General features: G+C 36.3%; 1 protein-coding gene across 6 annotated transcripts in view; it reads left to right on the plus strand.

The window, feature by feature from the left end:
• The first annotated feature begins 3,946 nt into the window (after positions 1 to 3,946).
• LOC140135473 (nephrin-like) overlaps positions 3,947 to 18,603 on the plus strand; it is a 57,869-nt gene continuing 43,212 nt past the window's right edge. For all 6 annotated transcript variants that reach the window (XM_072156982.1, XM_072156986.1, XM_072156983.1 and 3 more), the window contains exons 1-2: positions 3,947 to 4,204; positions 12,276 to 12,644. In XM_072156982.1, the coding sequence (XP_072013083.1) occupies positions 4,162 to 4,204; positions 12,276 to 12,644 (412 nt within the window). In that variant the 5' untranslated portion in view covers positions 3,947 to 4,161. The remainder of the gene's footprint in view (positions 4,205 to 12,275; positions 12,645 to 18,603) is intronic.

The raw sequence follows: 18,603 nt of genomic DNA on the forward strand, positions 1-18,603 counted from the left end.
TTTCTTTACATATATCAGGATATACAAGGTTGTAAATGAAATTGACCAAAATTGCATTCCGACACATTTGAATTGCAGTGTAATAGTACATTCACCGTATCACTGTGATATTGTAGAGCGCTGAATGAGCTATCAGCTTTAATGGAACGGATTCACAAGAGGGAATGAGATAATTCTGATATGTTTCGGCTCAAATTGAACACTTGCTATTTCAAGTGAGGAGGATAATATTTTCAGGCTAGAGACATCAATTGCTTTATCTGCTAGTTTGTGATTTGTTTTCTTGTCTGTGTGGGAGGCGGAAAGAATTCTATGCATGAGAAGATGGATTTAAAAGTAGTAGTCTTTTTCAAGCCAGGGCACCTGTTGGGTCTGGTTGAGACTGTGCTATAGATTATGGTCTTCACCTGGAGTTTATTAATCTGTGAGAGAGGCTAGTAATTAAAATGAATGGTATAGAAATTAATGAATTACTTTGTATGGTTATTATGCGATAAAATGCTGGAGGTGCAAGTGAGCTTGTATGTGGTGGTGAGAATACATTTATAGTTATCATCTTGCGATTGGTCACTAGAATACTTTGGTTTTTGTTATTGAATGGAATAATTCTCTTTATAAAAGCAAGGTAAGCTAGTTTTTTGTGTTGTTTATACCATTGGTGTTATTAGGTTATATAATTTTATTGAGTGAGTCATTCAGTCAGTCACTTATTCAGTGAGTCACTTATTCAGTGAGTCACTTATTCAGTGAGTCACTTATTCAGTGAGTCACTCATTCAGTGAGTCAGTTAGTGAGGGAATGGGTAGAGCACCATGAGTCAATGAGTAAGTTATTTGGTGAGTGAGTATGAACTCATGTCTATTGAGAGAGGAAAAGAGTCAGAAGACTAAGGCAAAAGAAACAAATTAGTTTGATCTTTCGATTGACCATTGATACTTTGTCGATCCTAACTAGTTATGAAATCAATTAATTGACTAATGTTAATTGTGATAACATACAAATCTGTGCCTGTATTGATATCGACCAATATAAATTTAACATTAATTCTGATTAATTAGTCAGTATTAGTTCATTAATAACATGCATCCGAGCAGCATAGACGGTTGATCCAAAGATTGAACATTATTATGTTTTCAGGGTTATTAGGAGTTACGAAAACCTAATAATGATAATATTGGATGGCTTATTTAGCATGATACCATAACATATCGGATTAAGTCATACAAATATCGAACTCGCCGTTGGCTCGTCCGATATTTTATGACTCATCCGATATGTTATGGTATCATGCTCAGCCATCCAATATTATATCAAACTTGGTTCTGGTGTCTAAATGACTGATATCATTATCAATAAGGTGAATGAGTAATGTTGCCTGCAAATGCCTTTCATATCATCGTTTGGCAGGAAAAACCTCCTATGTGTCATTGGCCCCTGAACATGTTTAAAGTAAAGCATCCTATGTAACCTGTTGGTAGTTTTGTTTTAAACATGTTAAAGGGCCACAAGCACATACAACAACATTTCAACACATGAATGCACTTTGTTATTTGTTTGCAAAAGTAAGAGTCACATTCTCATACTTGAAATGAACATTTTGAATTCCGCTACAAAATAACAAATATCAGTTTATTTTTGTTTGCAATCTTCTTCATTCATTATTCATTAACAAGAATTGTCTTGAAGGAGTTGATTTGAGATTTTTATAAGTGAACTCATTTTCCAAAGATCAACCTCTATGCATAACACACCTTCACTTATATTGCATTTTTCATCTTTAATCTTTTTCATCTTGTTAACTTTATTTTGAGTAACTCATTTGTCTCAGGCAAGCTTAGTTTTAATTAATCGTGCATTCGTAATAGTCAGGACATAAAATCCATGCATTTTATAGTGAGCATTTAGATAGGGTATATAGCGACTCTATAATATAATATATTCCTTATTCGCCTTATTGTGTGTAAGCCTATGAATTCTTCGTGTTGTAACATGTTTGAAGCTATTAGCATTCTACCAGTGGAGTTACCGTTGTTTTGTTTCCTCCCTTTAACCTAAGCATCTGTTCAAATGGTATCCTACTATAGTTACACAATCAAGTATTTGATGGATTTGAAATTCATATTTTTCAAATATGATTTATATTTTCTGAAAACACCTGTGTCTTCCTGATACATGGGTGAATGATTGGGGCATTTGGCCTGGAGGAATGTCTATGACGTTAAGGCAATGTCCCTAGGAATAATTTGTGAAAGGATTGTTTTTAATAAACAAAATAAGAAATGATTGTTTTAATGATGTTGTTAAAGTAACCTTGGAAACCTATGTCCCCACCCAGGTGATTGGGGCATCTTGCCTGGAGGAATGTCTATGACATTAAAGGCATTGTCCCTGGGAACAATTTTTGAAAAGCTTGTTTTTATTAAGAAACAAGATGGGAGAAGTTTCAATGATGGTATTGGATTGACCTTGAGAGAGCTATGCAGTCAAGTTAGCTCAATGGATAAGTTAGCTCAACCGATATGGCGTTCGACTACGGTACAAGAGGTTGCTGGTTCCAATCCTGGCGATGGTTTTTCTTTCTTTGTAGTACTGCACAACATAAGCGAGCTAGTAGTAGTATATGCTCTTATGAGTTAACTTGAAATTCCTCTGGACAATGAACTTATTGCTAATTGTCTCATTGTAACCAGTACAAAACTTGGGGAGGTGATCCTGGTAGTGATGGTCATTTGTGGAATGTCTAGGGTGTGCACTCTTGAAGAATGGTTCATGGAATGATTTGGGGGCCGTAGTGGTCAGCGACAACCTGTAAAGTGTGCTGAGGCTTGTGGATCAGCATCTATAGGCATTGTGCCTGTGCGTAGTGCACTGTAAATCACTACGCATCACTTTTTTTTATAATGTCCTCAATCAGTTGAATAAAGTTGGGAGTTGTTTGGGATGGTCTACATGCATCCAAAGAACACATACAAAGTGATGTAAATGCATTCACAAACAGACAGATTGACAGATATTTCTAAACAATTACTTGCCTGCCCATCTACTATTAAATGAAAGTAGATGGGTAGGTATTAGATAGGTAAATGGTATTGAGTGTGATTAGATTGTCAATTGGGTCCATTTTATATGACAACAAAATACTGTTGTGCGCATTGTTTGTCGCCATTTGTTTTCCAGATCTTCCATCTTGTAGATGGCTACATTATTGATTTGTTTACTGGATATGTGTTTTTCACTTTTGAAACAGATTCATCAGGATCGTTCATAGTTCATAAGATTGATAAAGGTTCTTTTTCAGATCCAATAAAATGATACTACTCACTCAGAAATATTTCAATTCCTATCAGGAATAAACTATGTTATGTCAAATATCTGGTGGAAATATAATATTATCTATTTTACGTCATCAGACATTTGTTAGAAGTTAAAAATTGTTGAAAATAGAATGGGAATAGATTGAATAATGAAGACATATGTTTACATCAGATATTCTTCATCCACTAAAATGTCTGTACTAGTGGTCAATAATATGACTGCAGTGTCATGGGGGTAGGATCTTTTTGTAAAAGGTGCTTCACAAATACAATTGTATGGTAACCATGGTAACGGTATATAGTACAGTTGTGTAATCATCTTATAATTACTATCTTTCCTCCTTCTTCGTAAAGTTTAATAAAAAATTGATTATTTCATCTTCAAGATATTAATAAGGATTATGAGTCACAAGCATGGCGACATTCATTTTCTCATTTATGAAATCTAGTTTTAATAAGTTCATTCATATTTTGTTTTTTGTCGGCAACTTGATCAATCAAAAAAGACAAGAACACATGCTAGCAAGTTCCTTTAAGTCATTGCACTTTTCTTTCAGTATCTTGAGCAGTTTACTTATAGTTCCCCTTCACTGACCTATCCATTTCTATCTTTCCTCTCCTCATACAGGAAGTACGTACATTCACACACGTGTGTAGCGTTACTACTCTTAAAAGAAGCGAAAAAAAGCTGTCCTTGGATGTTACCGCAGTGATTGCAAGAACGCTACTTTGAATAAAGTCAACAAGTTGTGGAATACTTTTCGGGGGATTGACCCACCCATCCACTTGAAGGAAGTTGAATGTGCTGATTTGGGATCACACTGGCAGGGCTACAGACGATTAAAAGATGACCACTATAAGAGTAATATTACTCCTCGGAGCTGTGTTAGGTGAGTGAATATTATTATTTCTTATTGAAAATCAGCACTGTTTGATGAACTACAGGTGTGTAACAAAACTGGTGATGTGCAGGTGATGTAGATTTGGCTCGGTTCCTCTATTCACAATGTCTTCGAATAGCCACCAAGGTGACCGAACCCACCAGGACGAAGGTTTGTCACATCCAGCAGTTTTACAGGTGATGCAAAAACAAATGACACATAGCAATGTGCACTCACCATTTTCGCTAAATCACACATGATAAACTGTTATTCAGATTTCCTTTTACAAATTCAGGGTACTGCTTGCAATCCAGCACATATTATTTTGCACAATGTCCAATGCACACGCTTGAAGTCGCTCATGTATACGCAATGGTTAATTTGTAAAAGGGAATCTGAATAATGCTTTAGGACCTATTTGGTGACAAAAATTAATTATTTACAATAATACTGATGTATTAAAGCAGATTAAGAGAATTACTACATGATTGAATACTTTCCAAATTTTGTGAACAAGTGCAACATGGAATGGGCTATCCCATTTAAAATACACACTCCCTTTTCAATTCAGTTCATTTTATTTCCATCAAAATTACAAAGTATATCTTAATTTCAGTTGCTAAACAGTCCTACCACTACCCATTTTTAGTTTTAAACGATAATCTGATTTTCTAGTCATTGAATCGTGTAGCATATACCTTTAAAACCATTAACCAACATTCGTGCACTCAATACACAATTTGGGCCAGCTTTAAATGATAATCCCATTTGGTAAATATTGGCCATTGAATCGTGTAACATACCTTCAAACCATTAACCAACATCCGCATCATCAATACAAAATTTAGGCCAGCTGTAAGCAATAATCCTATTTGGTAAATATTGGGCATTGAATCCATGATCGTACAACATACCTGTAAACCATTAACCAACATCCGCATCATCATACCCAGTTTGGACCAGGTTTAAAGGACAATCCTAAATATTAGTCCTTGAATCGTGTAACATACCTTCAAACCATTAACCAACATCCGCATCATCAATACACAATTTGGGCCAGCTGTAAACAATAATCCTATTTGGTAAATATTGGGCATTGAATCGTACGACATTCCTGTAAACCATTAACCAACATCCCATCATCATACCTAGTTTGGACCAGGTTTAAAGGATAATCCTAAACATTAGTCATTCGTGTATCATACCTTTAAACCATTAACCAACATTTGTATACTCTATATCCAATTTGGGCCAGCTTTAAACGATAAATATAAGTCATTGAATCGTACACCATACCTTTAAACCATTAACCAGCATTTGTATACTCAATACCCAATTTGGGCCAGCTAGCTTTAAACGATAAATACAAGTCATTGAATCAGACACCATACCTTTAAACCATTAACCAACATGCATATCGTCATAAATCAATCTACATAATGGCAGTTACCGATGCTCATCCTAAACATCTATAACATGTATTTGATCAAATATTGATCTTATCTCCGCGGCACAACGTACGCTTCAGTCGGGTATGTCGTCCTTTTTTGTAATGTTTACATTAGTACATGATTAGTCCTTCCTGTGCAGACGTGCAGTGTAGCCAATGGCGCACAATTTAAGAATAATTAATAAAAAACACAATTTTTTAAACATATTTTAGAAAAGAGCTTAAAAAACATTTAAATGAGCACTAGCAAGCTTTATATTGTAGTTCAGCGGTGCTTGAGATTTTTAGATAGATGTGAGATTGAAAAGCATATGAGGCTAAAATGATGCTGTGAAAATTATAGTTCCATTGAAGGCAACATTAATTACATTGGTTTACTTTCATATCCCTGGATCAGCCATTTGCGGTTTAGCTGCAGAATTCCACCGCCTCGCCAATTAAGAAACTACATCCTCAGAACTCTCACACCAATGCAGCTGATTCTTGGCTGAATTTCAACATTAACTGATGAGTATCTAATGCTCATACTTGCTACTTTGTTTGTCTGTAAATTTGAAACAAATTACTTGCAGTAAGTGAAAAGCAATTGTAGTAAGTGATAACATTTAAGGCTAATGCATTTTAATGGATGTGGTCTACTGGTTTAATGGTGAATACCTTTGATTAATGCATTGAAACATGTATTATTGAAATTTAATGATGTTTTGCCACGCATCAGAGATATTTTGATAAACAAATCTTAATTGCTTTCCTTTCACTTTGAACATTTCTGGTTTTTAATTAAGAGAACCAGTACATGACACAAGTCATATAGGCCTATATGTTATGTACAAGAGATGTTCAGATGTACAGTCCAACCTCTCTTCGAGCCTCTCTTATCTGTACCTCTTTTATATGGATCTCTCTGTTATCCGGATGTGTGAATCTGACAGAAAATCACATTTTAATGCTTTAAAACCTCAGGGGTGTGAGAGACCAGATATTTATCTGTTTTCAGATATATTTTTTCAACTTCCAGATATTTTTCTACACTTTTGTGTACAAAAGTATTTATGGTTTAAATAATTTCAGATTTTTTAGCTAAAATCAGATATTTTTTCAAAGACACTCTCAGGCCTGAAACCTTCAAATTTTGGCACTTTGGTCATTGAAATAAAATTGAATTGATTTTATGAGACTTTGGTCATTTAATGGAGAATAACACATAATTTATTTATCAGGATTTTTCACTTATCCAGCCAATGGTTGGTCCCACCAAGGCCGGTCAAAAGAGGTTGGATTGGATAGAAAAAATATGTGCAACTGGCTATGAGCTTATTTGTGGTACCACTCAAAATCACTTCTAGGTTAACAGACAAATTCCGATGCTTTGCCAGATATATAAGTTAGTTTAAAGCTTTTTAAAAATATATATATAAATATATATATCATAAATATATAAGAGCTCACACTTTTACACATACGTGCATGACAAATCGCCCAACAATATTGTTTGGCTTTTAACATAAAGTTAAAATTAATGGCAATTTGAGTTTAATGTAACACGTTTTGATCACCTGTCATGTGGCGACGTTGTCGTAACAATCGTTTATCTCAAACAAAAGACAGGATTCAAAATGGTGCCACAATGTTAGTGTAGTCTGCCATCTGGCTATCTGATGCTCAACAGCTGTGTTCTATTTTTCAATAATAATGGGGACATTGTGGCCTAGCTTTTGTTTTATATCCTGGAGAAAGACAGACATGCTGCACACTGCCTGGTATTTTTGAACCTCTTTTAGCCATTTTTGTGTCAGTTGTAGGATAGTCAAGCATTAATTTCAGTTCTTGAATTTCAAGGGGTGATTTGTGGAGTGTAATAGATTTGATGTAATCTCAGAAATAATGTGTGGTGAAAAGTTCTGTACACCTGTTGCCTCAACTTCTGAAAGTCAAAGTTGACAAGGTGACCCTGATAAATGCCCCAGTCTCTTGCCCCTGTTCCCCCACTTTTTGTGGCATTTTGTTGTTTTTGTTCCCCCCCCTCCCCCCGAGATTCACTTTGCACCCCAATGTCCCCACCACTGTATATTGCTAAGAGACGCATGAAACAGCAATCCAGAATCCACCCCTAACTTATCTACACAGCAAGATTCCCATTGGGGCTGACTGTACAGGTACATCATTGCCAAGGTACCTGAATGGTACACACAGAGTACCTACACAGTACCAATGCTGGTACTGCACAAGACCAACCAGCAGTGGTACTGCACTGGTACTACTCTGGTACTCTGCTGGTACTGCACAGTGCCAGCCAAGTACCATGATGGCGTGTACCTGTGCAGGTGGCCGTAATAGGAATCTGGTTGTGTACATATAGTATATTGGATAACATATCTTTGAGAACATAAAGAGTTTTTGTTAAATATTTCCGTCTTTACCATTCTTCCCGTAAAGAACAATCTGGAGCATGTATCAGTGTTGCCCTAATTCAATACTGTGCACCTCAAATCAATTTGACAACTCGCTGGACCATATACATTGAGAGATGACAACAGACAAGAGTGGAATAACCAATATGCCAGTCACAAACATCACACAGAGACATGGGGTGAATAGTTAAACAAGATGGACGAGGAAGGAATATTTGATTAATTATATGGTTTGGTTCCAAGAGGACCTTGGGTACTTACATATAGCTGCATTTCGTGTAATATTCTGTTGTAAATATACAGTGCACAACTTATAAGTTCCCCCTAATGCTTTTTAAAATAAATCGAAAATTATTCAACGAAATGTAAAATTGTAAAAAGTTATGAGTAACCTTATTTGTTTTACAAATCTGGGCCAATTTGTAGTGTCACACATCATTGCGTTTGGCCACAATGGTTCATTATGTAAAAAATGAGGGAGTTTTAAAAGTTGCACCTGAGTCCATAGGAGTCAATTGTCAAACAATACAGTATGTTAGGCCTGTCCATGTGTTTGTAATGGAAATGAAACTTAAAGTCTAGATGTTTAGTAGGGGATGTGTCCTCCTGCACTGTTGACAAGTGCATTGCAACGTCGCCAGCATGCTGTTTATTAAATTCGGACCCGTTGCTGGTCCATGTTGTTCCATACATGTTGGATTGCTCGGGTTAGCTCTTGCAGTGTTGTGTTTTCATTTTTAACATGGTCCCAACTGAAATTTTGTTCTCAATTTTCAAATTGCATTAGGCACAACTCCCATACGATGAGCAATTTCTTTCACCGGTACATTTTCATCCAGCAAACCTATTGCTCTACCGCGAAGAAATTCGGGCAAACGCGGCATTATTAAAATGTGACTTTTCACATGTGATGAACTACTAGCGATGTGGTCTATTCTCACTGCAGTACATATCCCTTCCATTTCAGACATTTATCATTAAAAAGAAAAGAATAAAACACCTGCTTTGCTTTTCAAGAAGAAGAAGAAGAATACCAAAGATTAAGTTTTCTTTTACAAACACATGAATATCCCTGGCCATGGCCTACTGTATTGTTTGAGAATTGAGTCCTATGGACTCAGATGCAACTTTTAACACTGTTTAAAACGGTCTCCTTTTTTTACATAATGAACCACATGTTCCACATGTGTAAAACAAATAAGGCTACCCATATCATTTTACAGGTTTGCATTTCGTCAAATAGTTTTCGATTTATTTTAAAAAATATGTAGGGGGGAACTTATAAGTTGTGCACCCTATATATTGTTTTTGTTTCTCTAACAACTTTTTGAAAACAGATTTACGTTACTTTTGTTAGGTAAATGAATAGTTACTTGTGGTTGAGGGAGGAATATTTATCCACTACCATCTAAATATAGCAGAAAGTAGGTAGGGTGACAGAGCATGATGATCTCTGGTGCTGAATAGTTTTGTTTCAATTTTTTCTGCCTATCAATTTACACAAATGAGGTTGTTTGCATATTTTGTTGCAAAAAAAGTTGACGTGGCTTAATTCTTGATTGTGTTGCAATCTACTCTCTTTTTGCTTTTAAAAATAAATTTGTTGTAGGACCTATCACTTTTAGTATAAAAGCATTTTTTCAAGTGAGGAGAGACACTATACATGTAATTGTAAAGAAAAGTCCATGTCCCAGGTGGTTAGTAGTTAGCATTCTGAAGAAGGGACAGCTTAATAGGAATAAAAAAAAATGTTGGCATCTTGCTCTGCTGTCACAAAGTTATTGCATAACCTTGTATTTACATATATATTTGCCGTAGCTAGAAATTCCATGTTGATCTCAAATAACCTGGATGTGCTAGGTTGTTAACATTTACTCATGTCCACAGTACAAACATGTTAGGAGGCGTGGGTTGGCTGGTAATGGGGTTAACAACCCCGGAGTATTATCGAACACACCATAATATCCCGGAATATTGCAGGTACGATGTTGCTGTGTGCAATTATAGTGCCAGATGTTGATTTTTGAATACATGAAACATGATCAGATTTTGGTGTACGGAACATGGATGATGAAGCTGAAATTGGTTCACTGAATGCCAAATTGTGTTATCAAAAACTAGATTATCTGATTGTTTAATCTCTATCAGCCTTAAAGACAAATCATATTCTGTCTATTATCCTTACCGGTACCTCAGTACACGGTGTATTCTTTGCTATCCGGGCCTGACCAAAGGTAGCCCAGGCCCCGGCCAGAGCCGAGATTTATTCTCTTGGGAGTTAGACTTAGTTGTATCCCTAACTTTATTTGTTTATTTGTTTGTTTGTTTATTTCTTCTTTACCCTTGGTAACCCTATGTAACCTGCTTTAAGACAAATCCCTTGGTGCGATGGATATGTGGTCATCACTGAGAATTGCATTTTTTATATTTACACCGTTGGTACATGTTTTCTACCCTACAAATTCAGCAATCAGTATATAGCCATATTGTAATAACGAGATGCAAAGATGATAGTGAATGTTTGCTGATATGGTGGGGTTAAGAACCTGATGATGATGTTATCAAACATTACATCCAGGCATGGAACATTCAAACATGAAAATATAATTATACTGGTATAAACATTGCTTGCCAGATGTTGTACATCTTTCCAGGGACGCAGAATACATTTTGCTGGTGTGCCAAACATAAGTAATGTTTTTTGTGCGAGTACGGTAGTTAGTAATCAGGTGCTGGCTAAATGCTTTACCAGGGATGTATAGAACATAGTGATTATATGGTGTATTTGAGAAACAGGCTTTAGAAGATCATTATGGCTTACTATAATACTACAGTTAGCCCAGTCTGAAAATTATGTGTGTGCATGCACATTGTTAAGCTGGTAAACATTTTGTCTTACAAAAATGACATAAAGAAAGAGAAATATGGAATCAAACATCTATTGAATTGGCATATCGTATCAGGCCGTAAATCATTTTCAAAAAATATTTTATTCATTGAGAAGAAAAGCAATTTCATAAAAATTAAGTAGAAATGTCCAACAGATTATGAATAATTGTTGATTCATGAGCTTCATTAATTAACATTGGAACATAAAGTAACAATAAATGTGACCCCTCAGCACAACTGAGCCCGGAAGTCACCAATCATCATTTTGAGATATTCAACCAAAATATTCTGCTTGAAATTAGCTTTAAAATGATGTATATCATGTCTATAGTACTTGACATTTAAGTAGTGAAAAATCAATAAAACAGTCAATAAATCCTTTGTTTCCTATTGTTTATTGTTAAGTTCAATGGAGCATATCTCAATAGTGGCACTGGCGACATCCGGGCTCAGTTGTGGTGAGGGGTCACAAATGTGAAGTGAGATGGCATCATGTATGCAATAATTAGCTATATCACCAAGGTTTACACATACTCGGAACCAATACCATATACCAGATGGGTTTTAATAGCTTATTAAACACCTATTGTTAAAAAGTATGGAGCAGATTTAGTATTGTTCTTTTATTGACTTGATGTCAAAATGTTTTTCCCAGGAATGTAACCATACATCATGAATACTTTCGGGCTCTGTTGCTATAGTATTCTATCCATAGAGGTTGCGTTGTATTCAGTCCAGCCCTTGTTGTTGGACTTGCACTATGTTCTCGATAAGTTTGTGACCCGCCTGTTTGGTTACACCCCTATATAGACACCCATTTTTTACCAAGAAGATCTTCTTAATATTGTATTTCAGCTCAAACAATATTGAAGCACATTGGACTCTTTTGCTATTCCATGTACCAAGTCAATACTTTTGCCTCAACTCATACATGTCATAAGTTATTACTTTTGTTAAAGAGCACGGTGGCCTAGCAGAACGGGCTCTGACTCATAATTGGAAGGTTGCTGGTTCGAGCCCCGGCGATGCCATCTTGTTGTGCCCTTTAGTAAAGCACTTTATCTCGATTACTCCTCTCCACCCAGGTGTATAAATGGGTACCGGCATTCTTAAATGCTGGGAAGGTAACAGACTCGCTGTAGAGGAGGTGTATATAGTGATCCCCCTATAGCAACATTATATGGAGGAGTCTGGCCCAATCGCCAATGAAAGAGAGATGGACACTCCCATCACTGTAAATACAGAATCGTCTCCTTTACCTTTACCTTTTACTATTGTTTTAATTGTAACAAATAATTACCAATCTGTTTCATTGTTTCTTTGTGCACAGGTGTACATAGTAGTACAACAGTGACCACAGCACCACAAGTTCAAGTTCGTGTTGGTGAAGATGCAGTCCTACCCTGCGATTACTCTCCTCCAACCTCAGGCGCCAATAACATTCTCGCCTCGCTGACTTGGTCAAAACCGAACGAATCCACGCAAGGTGTCAGTACGGTAGCATCATATATCTGTTCAAGTCCGACCTCGTGTCAACTGACTGCTTTCAATAATGGCAAATATGTCCTGGATGTGGACAGAGCGTCGCAAGGTCCGCTGACTGTCAAAGAAGTGAAGCTGGCAGATGATGGCCGATACACATGTGAGGTGACTGCCCTCGTTGGTAACGGGCAGTCGTCAACGTATCTGATTGTTACAAGTAAGTTAATAGCATATGTAAAGGTTTATGAAGTAACTTGAAAGTTTATCGCAACACATGTAAAGGAGGGAAAAGAGCTTATACCAGCAGTTTGGTTGGTACTTGCAGTTTGGGTGAGCTTATTTCCTGGATCCATTTGATGAACTTTCAAGTTAGCTTACGTGAAGAATCCAGAAACTGTTGAAATTATAGTGTAAGTTTATAAAAATAGAGGTAAGGTAAGTTCTAACACCGTACCCTAACAACAGTTTTAAACTTGATCCTAACTCTTACCCTTATAGCCATAACCATTGCCAGAGTGTGCCAACGTTTATTTCTTTGATTGTCTGAGCCAAATGCAAAATATTTTGTTTTTGACTCATAACTCAAAAATGGAATGCTGTATGAGCTTCATATTGCACACAATTTGGGAGTAGATTATATGCCTTTGAATCATATAAAATTGCAGATAAATAATTATAAAGGAAGCTGCAATCTTGTAATAATTGGGCTATTCCAGTTGAAATTCATGATGTGCATGACCTTAATCTCCTACACACAGGGTGTAGATTTCAAATGGAGTCACCCATTCAGGTAATCCCATTTGAAATTCATACTCCCTGTGTAGGAGATTAAGGTCATGTCTTCCATAGCAGTTGTAAGGATAAACTTAACTCCCAACATTTACAAACAAACCCCAACAACCAATAACATCAAACCTAATCCCTAGATGTAGCTACAACCTTGGACAAAAGGGTTGAAATGAAATTAGTGCGGTATTGCAAATGAGCCCCTGTTCCCCCGATCAATGTTGAATCCTGACATTTTGTTCATATGCATTCAGTAAGTACCCAACATTGATTGGTGGGGCAGGAGGAGGTATTGGGGATGAGGGTAATATTTATACTTGACGCTAAAGAAAGCACTATTTCATCACTCTAAAAATAACGAAAATATGGCCATCAGTTGCATATTCTATTTTTTATTCCAACCTATTTTGACCCGCATTGTAGCATCAGCAAGTCAACACAGTGATTTCAGTCATTGACGATGCAACAATGTCACATTTCAATTACTGCTAACAGGGCTGAGGTTAATTAATAGCTAGGATTTAATTGATGGATGATGAGAGATACGATAAATTAGTTATTACCATGATCTGTAATTAAGGGCTCCCTCCCGCATATTAGCCATGTAGCCTTGAATCAATTTGACCAATGATGATGCGCTATGATAATCACAATTTGTTAGAAAGATATGCAATTAAAGCCAGGTATCATTATGTATTGGACATCATCATGTGTAACCAAGTATAGCCTTGAATGAACTTGCCCAATGATGATTGGTTATGATAAATCACAATTTATTAGAATGATATGGAATTAAAGCCACATATCTTTAGATATTAGATGCATAACAATATGTCCAATTTGCTTAACCAAAATGAGTTCTTGTTCAGACAATATAAATGAAAATGAATATAAACTAATGTCTTAGGGCAAATATTTTTGCAGATGGTGAAAAAAGATACTTGAGTTTCTTTAGTTTTGGTAGTTACTGAAGAATTTGAAAGTAGCTTTTCAAGCATTTTAAAAAGCGGCACTTCCCCGTTCCAATCAGATAAACATGCATGGGAATGTTTACAACTGCCAGACCTATTCTCAAAGCAGTTACTAGTAGTAAGCTACTGCTCAGCGCTAAAATTTGTCAAATCACACTGTGAAAACATCACATTGAAGAGCCATTAACTACAAATATTTGTCATCAAATATTCTGTAATAATTCAGGCCTCATGGGATAGCTCTTGAATCCATCCCAAATAGGTTTTTTATTTGGAATCAACAGTGTCTGATCCCTCAGCGGTATGTTGTGTGATAAATTGATGAAGTCACATCAGACAATAATGTATAACATAGATTGCTATCTCTCCTCTCTGTAATTACGCTATGATTGTAAATGAGATCGCATCAAATTCAAAGTCACTGTGGTTATAACCTGTTGATAGGTTTTGTATTTCTTTGTCTGGGCGATATGAAACCAAGCACATATATATTATGTTCTTGTGCGCTTCAGAGTATAGCAGGATTTTTTAGAGAGGCCAAGGGAGGCAAGGAGACCTTCGAGGGGGGGGGAGCAATTGCTACAATTGTTGTACTATGTTTGATTCCAAGACATGGGGATTTCATGAAAAACAGTGCTTTTTTTACGGGAATAAGCAAAAAATGATGAAATGTTAACAGTTTTGCTGTTGAGCTGTCTGATTTTTCTACCCTTGGGGGAAAATAAATATCTTGATACACATCTTAATAAACCTAATTACAAGGTAATCTTCACTTATGATTTTTTCTTACCTGGATAATATGGTCCTTCTGAAAGTCATCTTGACTGTAATTTCTCATGGGAGAGTTTCTAAAGCTAAGGAAGAAATTTGGGCAAATTAAAAAATTACATTGGAACATTTTTTTGTACATGCACAGGATCATGATAAGTGTTGATTTGGATCAAACTTGTTTTGATTTATTTAAAATAACAAAATTCTATGTCAAAATCTCAATCAATGTTGATTCAGAACAAACTTGATTCGTTTTGATTCAGATTAAAACATTCCATGTGAAAGTCTCCAATATTATTTGGTGTATAAAAAAATCTCAATCAATGTTGATTCAGATCAAACTTGATTCGTTTTGATTCAGATTAAAACATTCCATGTGAAAAACTCCAATATCATTTGGCAAATTACAAGTTTGATTGAATGACATTTGTGATGATGGCTTTACTTAAATCAAAAGCAATGTTTAACAATCAAAGTCCCATCTGAATAGCTGGCTACTCGTCTTCATCATGTTTTTATTAAAAAGAACTTTGTTGCGATCGTCATGGGAACGACAATGTTGTTACAGACCAATGTCCGATAGTCATCATTTTATCATTTCATCTTCAATTTCATTTTACAACGGTGGCTGTCTGAAATCAGAATTCCCATTATTTTTTAATCTCCAGGTGTAGTAGACGGAATATGTTACCCTTTAAAGGCCCATTCAGTGATGTGCTAACATAGCCTGCAAGTGGTTGAGCTGAAAGCTGTGTATTAAAGACAAAATAGGACATTTTACATGCAATTTTTGTTCTGCTTAGAGAAATTAGCTCTGTGTATTCAACTTTGTCAATACTGCTGTTTTCCTATATTTTTTTGCCAAATGTCCATTAAAAAATACCCAATACGTCCTAATAAAGGATTTTCATTATATCCCACTTAAAATTCTTCCAACCTGCTTTAAAATAATGATATTTAAGAAATTAGTTTTCTTGAATCGGGAGCAGTTAGAAGTCATTAACCAGTTTTCCTATGTCTGGGAATCATAATATTTGTGCGTGCATGTAACATAAGTTCACTCAACATTGCACAATTATCACGGGAGCTAGGAGTGTAAATCTTCCTAGGCATCTATGTCTGAGATGACAGAATCTCATCATTTCATCGCGAAAACATGCCCCAAAGCCTGCTAGAAATGTTCAAGCTTGAAACAAACATAGTATGTGTCACTATGGACCACAATGGCCTCATCCCAATGGCATAGTTCAATAACCACAATTGAACAATCATAGTGAAAAATTAGCCCTCAAGTTACAGAGTATGACTCTAGCCGGATTTCTTCAACGCAAATTCAACCTAGTCTTAGTGGCCTTGCAGGCTTAACGCTTGACAACCTCGTCCCTTTCAAGCAGCGACTTAATTGTATAGGTTGTTGGAGGTAGATGTACATAAGCTGTGGTCCTCACGGTTTACCGTACTAACAAGGTTGCCGTCTCATTATCGCAATGTTCCCGCGCAAAGACTAGCCTGGACCCGCGGTCTTGTGCTTGGGCTTATACCGTATGCAAGAATATTGTGTCTGTTTTTGTGTCTTTTATGTATTATTTTATTTCCACTTGACTTTTTATGAGTCCAACTTGTATGAATGATACGTCTATGCTTTATACTCGTGATTTTTTCTTTGCATCCCAAAAAGGGTAAAACTGTAAGTCTAATGGATAGGAATCTGTGATTCCCCTAAAAAGGAAAGCAACCAACGTGCTATCTACTGCTGATATCAGTAGTCTTCTCAGATCTCACATGAAGTTATCTGTTGGTACAATATTTATAATTATTTATTTAGAAGATATAACAATATTATATGCATCTTATCCGTAAATTCAGTTTTAATACTGCATGCATTATCGTTTCGTGTCAAATATTTACTATATCTTTACCAATTTTGTCCTTCTTCTATTGTATTAAATTGATCTCCAACCTGGTATAATTATAGGCACTCCAAAATAATATTGTAATAGGCCTACTTATGAAAAGTATGAGTATCAAACTATTAAGGCTTGGATAGGGACAGGTGGTATCATATAGGTCTTCATGATGATGATGATGATGATGATGATGATGATGATGATGATGAATACTTACCCACAGTGGCGTAACTAGACATTTTCATTTGGGGTGGGGTGCGGGAAAGCGGGGGCAAACATAATAAATGAGGGGCAGGCATCGTTCATGCTGTTTGGGTTTGTAAGGGGTGGAGTGGGTCTGAGGAGTTATGGGATCTGCTTGGAATGTGTCCCCGGAACATTGGCGTAGATTTTTTTTGACATGGGGGGAGATGGGATTGAAAAAAAATTATGGTACAAATGCCATATTTAAGATATTCAAGCTGGTGAAATATAGGCCAATGGTACACAAGTGGGATAAATGGAATTTATTTAATCTTAAAATTGAGTTTTTAAGGTTAAAATGACCAAATATGAGGTTAATTAATAACTCTCAGAAGTAGGTCTAATTTACCTCTTTCATGGGGGGGGCAAGAGCCCCCCCTAGTTACGCGACTGCTTACTCATGTTAATTGAAAGACCGTCAAAAATATGACAGATAAACTTTGCGTTACAATTTAAATAATTTGTAAATTGAAATAGACCAAGGCTTACGACCTAAGACCTGCTCTGAGGCAGGGCCAATAAAAGCCGCTGTAAGCCTGGTCTAACAGGCTTGCGTGAGACTACTGACTACAGAAGACTGATTTCGAGAAATGCAAATTTTACTGAAGCCTGGGGCTAATCCTACAAGCCTGGCTAGCGGGCTAACGAAGCCTCGAGGCTATGGTAGCCGTGCTTGAAATACGTTTTCAGTTAAGCCTGGTCTTACGACCTCTTAAGCCTTGAGGCTAGACAAGCCAATTGCTAAGCCACCCGTCGAGAAATTCGCCCTAGCTAGCTTAAGCCTGTCCTCTACATGAACATATCCTTTGAAAGCTCCTTTGTATCTCTTTATAAGACCTATACAATTCACATGGTGATATCTGAAAGATGTTGTGAAAATGGTCAATTTAAGTTGTGAATCTTAGAACTGGATCACACAAGAGTTTTCTGTGACAGTTACAATTGTATAACAACATGAGTAGAGTGTCTACTTATGATTTATTATGATTGTGCCATCATCCATTAATGATGAAGCTTATCATCATCAGGCAAGTTCATGGCTTGTTTGTGTTGTAATTGATGGAATAATATTCATGTGTGTTCACATTTTGTTTATAATCATGTTTGATCAAGAACCATGTTGTTGACATCAGCTTGCCACAAAGTTCCAAACAACAACAACAAATTACCATATCTTTATCCACATGTGCAATGATAAAATTATATCCTACAAATGGACTGACCATACTAGCTGACCATGCTGACCAATCCAGTGTAAATCAGATGGTCATTGGGTACTGACCTCACAGATTTGCCAAACATCCCAAATTAAATAAGTGTCTGCATGCAGGTGAAGTTGACAACAGTGCACTGGTTGACCAATACCTTAAACGTCTTGCCAAGCCTTCACTTATAAACATAATACTAAGTGTGCAGAGCCCTTAAGGTTTGGAGCATGCCAAGTAATATACATGTCCAATTCTCTGTGACCAATACTGTATGTCCATTACTTTGCAAT

Source organism: Amphiura filiformis, chromosome 16, assembly GCF_039555335.1.
Source record: "Amphiura filiformis chromosome 16, Afil_fr2py, whole genome shotgun sequence".
Lineage (NCBI taxonomy): Eukaryota > Metazoa > Echinodermata > Ophiuroidea > Amphilepidida > Amphiuridae > Amphiura > Amphiura filiformis.